This window comes from Vicia villosa, unplaced genomic scaffold, assembly GCF_029867415.1.
Source record: "Vicia villosa cultivar HV-30 ecotype Madison, WI unplaced genomic scaffold, Vvil1.0 ctg.000374F_1_1, whole genome shotgun sequence".
In the NCBI taxonomy this organism is placed as follows: domain Eukaryota; kingdom Viridiplantae; phylum Streptophyta; class Magnoliopsida; order Fabales; family Fabaceae; genus Vicia; species Vicia villosa.
In genome coordinates, this window is record NW_026705173.1 from 767,629 (window position 1) to 771,786 (window position 4,158).

General features: G+C 40.4%; 1 protein-coding gene across 1 annotated transcript; it reads left to right on the forward strand.

Moving 5' to 3' along the window:
* The first annotated feature begins 1,445 nt into the window (after positions 1–1,445).
* On the forward strand, positions 1,446–3,741 carry LOC131627620 (uncharacterized). The gene is made up of 3 exons (XM_058898460.1): positions 1,446–1,966; positions 2,069–2,244; positions 3,470–3,741. Exons 1-3 carry the CDS (start codon positions 1,446–1,448, stop codon positions 3,739–3,741), a joined length of 969 nt encoding a protein of 322 aa, XP_058754443.1.
* Positions 3,742–4,158: the final 417 nt, after the last annotated feature.

A 4,158-nucleotide genomic window follows, 5' to 3' on the forward strand; every position in this document is an offset into this window, starting at 1 on the left:
ATTTATGACTGATCCCATTAATAGGTTATTTTGTTTATTATTTATTCCATGCAGTGCATATATGACTAACATGTTTCAGCTGGGATGGCAAAGGCGCAAGGTGTGTGAACTTGAAGGCCTGGGTTCGATCCCCAGGATACAAATATATTTTTTTATGAAAAAGCAAGCTGCCTGATTCAGCGCATAACACCAACGCACGCCCATGGTATACCCTCCAATCAGGGCCACACAATTCCCACCGATCCAGATCCAAGGTACCAAAGGCTGAAGGATCATAATAGGTCCTCAAAGAGGCGCCACACAGGATTCTTCCCCAGGTTCTATATAATTTTTTTTATTTATACATTTGTTTTATTTATTAATTGTTTAGATTAGGATATTAATTATTTAATTTAATTAGTTTATTTAATTAGGTTACATAAAATTAGGACTAGACTAATATTAGGATTTAGGATTTTCTACTGATTATTTCGACTATGTCGATTTAATTCATTTAATTAATTTAATTACTTTAAATAATCACAATAAAAACCCTATAAAGGTTATATGCATTAGGGTTTGCCCGATCCCATTGCCCATTTGGCAAAACGTCAACCCTTTATTTAATTCTCTTCTCGACCCGACTAAATCTATTAGTCGCTTTAGACGAGAGATAAAAAATGCATAAAATTTAAAACACAATTAATTTGCTGCCCGCGACGATCAATCTATCGATATGAGTAACCAGCAATGCCCCTTAATCCGTTAGCTATACTGATCAAATCTATTGATCATTGCATCTAACGGTGCCATATCAAATCAGGGTTGTACGCCCAAATCTAAAACACACTAAACCACGACACTACATATTTTTATCCTAGGCAACTCAAAATGCCCTTTCAAATCAAATTCAAAACTACGACAGGCCATTCAAAAAGCCTTCAATACATTCAAATCAAAGTCTAAGGCGTACAACCTTGTGCCGAACTACGTTGACTCTGATTCTCCCTAAGGAGATACGTAGGCACTTGGATAACCAAGGCGAGTCCCCCTCCCTAAAATCTCAATTTTCCCCCTATTCAATTCCTTAGCTATTAACCTTAACTTTTAGCCATAAAACTTGACCCTTAGATTCAAAGCCAATAGGAAAGGGTTGAGGGTGCCTAACACCTTCCCTCGACCTGATTATAATAACTTACCCCGATCTCATATCTGCGTAGGGTTTCCTATTCGCCCTTCAGAATAGGTGGCGACTCTAAAAGTCTAATTTTTAGGGTAGGTTGCTACAAGCTGCTGCTTTGGAAGCAGTGGCTCAGGCTATGCAGAACCAACCGAATGCTGACGAGAATGCTGGATCTCGTAGTTTGGCGACCTTCCAAAGGGAGAATCCGCCAGTGTTCAAGGGTCCGCATGACCCTGATGGTGCTCTTGATTGGTTGAAGGAGCTCGAGCGAATCTTCCGTGTTATGGATTGCACTCCTGCTCAGAAGGTTAGATATGGCACTCATATGCTGGCTAAGGAAGCTGATGATTGGTGGTTGGAGATGCTTGCTAGGTTGGAGTTTTCAGGTGAGGAAGTCACTTGGAATGTGTTCCGTAGGGAATTTCTGAGGAAGTATTATCCTGAAGATGTTCGGGGTAAGAAAGAGATAGAATTCCTAGAGTTGACGCAAGGGAACAAGTCCGTGACCGAGTATGCTGCCAAGTTCACTGAGTTGATTAAGTTCTATCCTCACTTTGATGGCGAAGGTGATGAATTTTCTAAGTGCATCAAGTTTCAGAATGGGTTACGCTCAGAGATCAAGAAGGTTGTTGGGTACCAAAAGATCCGTTTGTTTTCTGATTTGGTTGACAGTTGTAGGATATTTGAGGAAGATAGTAACGCTCATCACAAGATAGTTAGTGATAGAAGGGGCAAGAATCAACAAAGCCGTGGGAAACCGTATGATGCTGGTAAAAGGAAACAAAGAGTTACTCATGGTCAGAGGTCTAGTGGGGGAGATGCTCCTGCTAGGATTGTATGCTTCAAGTGTGGTCAACCTGGTCATAAGAGCAATGCTTGTACTGCTGATGCAAGGAAGTGTTTCAGATGTGGTAAGATGGGACATGCAATGTCTGATTGCAAGCATAAGGACATGGTATGTTTCACGTGTGGCGAAGAGGGACACATTGGTAGCCAGTGTCCAAAGAAGAAGGCACAATCCGGTGGAAAGGTGTTTGCTTTAGCTGAGACTCCTACAGTTAGTGGAGACCGACTCATCAGAGGTATATGTTTCATTAATAGTATTCCTTTAATCACTATTATTGATACTGGTGCTACTCATTGTTTATTGCTTCTGATTGTGTTGAAAGATTGGGTCTTATGTTGTCTTCCATGAATGGAGAGATGGTTGTCGATCTTCCAGCTAAGGGATCAGGGTGACTACTTCTCTGATGTGTTCAAAGTGTCCTTTGTCGATCTTCGACAAAGACTTTGCTGTTGACTTGATTTGTTTGCCGTTAAGTGGATTAGATGTGATCTTGGGTATGAATTGGTTAGAGTATAACTATGTTCATATCAACTGTTTTAACAAGTCCTTGAGGTTTTCTTCTCCCGAGGAAGAAGGAGTTGGTTTGTTGACTAGTAAGCAGTTGAGGCAATTGATGCAAGACGAAGCACAAATGTTCTCGTTGATGGCGTCATAGTCATTTGAGAATCAAGTTAGAACTGACGAGTTAAAGGTGGTGCGAGAATTTCTTGATGTGTTTCCTGATGAAATTCCTGATGTACCTTCAAAAAGAGAAGATGAGTTTGCGATTGATCTTGTACCTGGTACCAGACCTGTTTCTATGGCACCGTACAGGATGTCTGCATCTGAGTTGTCTGAATTGATGAAGCAATTAGAAGAGTTGCTTGAGAAAAAGTTTGTAAGACCAAGTGTATCACCGTGGGGAGCACCCGTGTTGTTAGTAAAGAAGAAAGATGGGATTATGAGACTTTGTTTTGATTATCGGCAGTTGAATAAAGTGACGATAAAGAACAAGTATCCACTTCCAAGAATTGATGACTTGATGGATCAATTGGTGGGTGCTAGTGTGTTTTCTAAAATTGATTTGAGGTCCGGATATCACCAGATTAGAGTAAAAGAAGATGATATTCAGAAGACCACGTTCAGGACTCGGTATGGACACTACGAGTATTCGGTGATGCCCTTCGGTGTTACTAATGCTCCAGGAGTACTCATGGAGTACATGAACCGTATTTTTCATACTTATTTGGATCGATTTGTAGTGGTATTCATTGATGACATTCTTATTTACTCTAAATCTGAAGAAGAACATGAAGAGCATCTGAGAGTTGTGTTGCAAGTTCTGAAAGAGAAGCAGTTGTATGCCAAGTTGTCTAAGTGTGAATTCTGGTTGCGTGAAGTTAGTTTCCTTGGTCATGTCATTTTTGGTCATGGCATTACCGTGGATCCTTCTAAAGTTGATGTTGTGTTACAATGGGAAGCTCCGAAATCAGCTACTGAGATTAGAAGCTTCTTGGGTTTAGCCGGTTACTATAGACGGTTTATCGAAGGTTTTTCTAAGTTGGCTCTTCCATTGACAAGATTGACTTGCAAAGGAAAGACTTTTGTGTGGGATGTTCAATGTGAAGAAAGTTTCAATGAGATGAAGAAGAGGTTGACGTCGGCTCCAGTTTTGACTTTGCCTAATCCAGGAGAGCCTTTTGTTGTTTACTGGGATGCTTGTCTGATGGGGTTAGATGGTGTGCTGATGTAGAATGGTAAAGTGGTTGCTTATGCGTCTAGGCAGTTGAGAACTCATGAAAAGAATTATCCTACGCATGATCTAGAGTTGGCTGCAGTGGTCTTTGTGTTGATAAATTTGGGGGCATTATCTTTATGGTTCTAGATTTGAAGTGTTTAGTGACCATAAGAGTTTGAAGTACCTTTTTGATCAGAAAGAGTTGAATATGAGGCAACGAAGGTGGTTAGAATTATTGAAGGATTATGATTTCGGTTTGAATTATCATCCCGGAAAAGCTAATGTTGTGGCCGATGCTTTAAGCCGAAAGACCTTGCATATGTCGGCTATGATGGCTAAGGAGTTGGAGTTGATTGAGCAGTTTCGAGATTTGAGCTTAGTTTGTGAAGTGACACCATATAGTGTTATGTTGGGAATGTTAAAGATTAACAA

What these genes read in the sequence shown, in the direction of transcription:
- LOC131627620 (XM_058898460.1), top strand. Translation starts at nt 1,446, where the DNA reads ATGGATTGCACTCCTGCTCAGAAGGTTAGATATGGCACTCATATGCTG. An exon ending in AGAGTTACTCATGGTCAGAG is followed by an intron (nt 1,967 to 2,068) that starts GTCTAGTGGGGG and finishes GAAGTGTTTCAG; the next exon opens with ATGTGGTAAGATGGGACATG. An exon ending in TGGAGACCGACTCATCAGAG is followed by an intron (nt 2,245 to 3,469) that starts GTATATGTTTCA and finishes TACAATGGGAAG; the next exon opens with CTCCGAAATCAGCTACTGAG.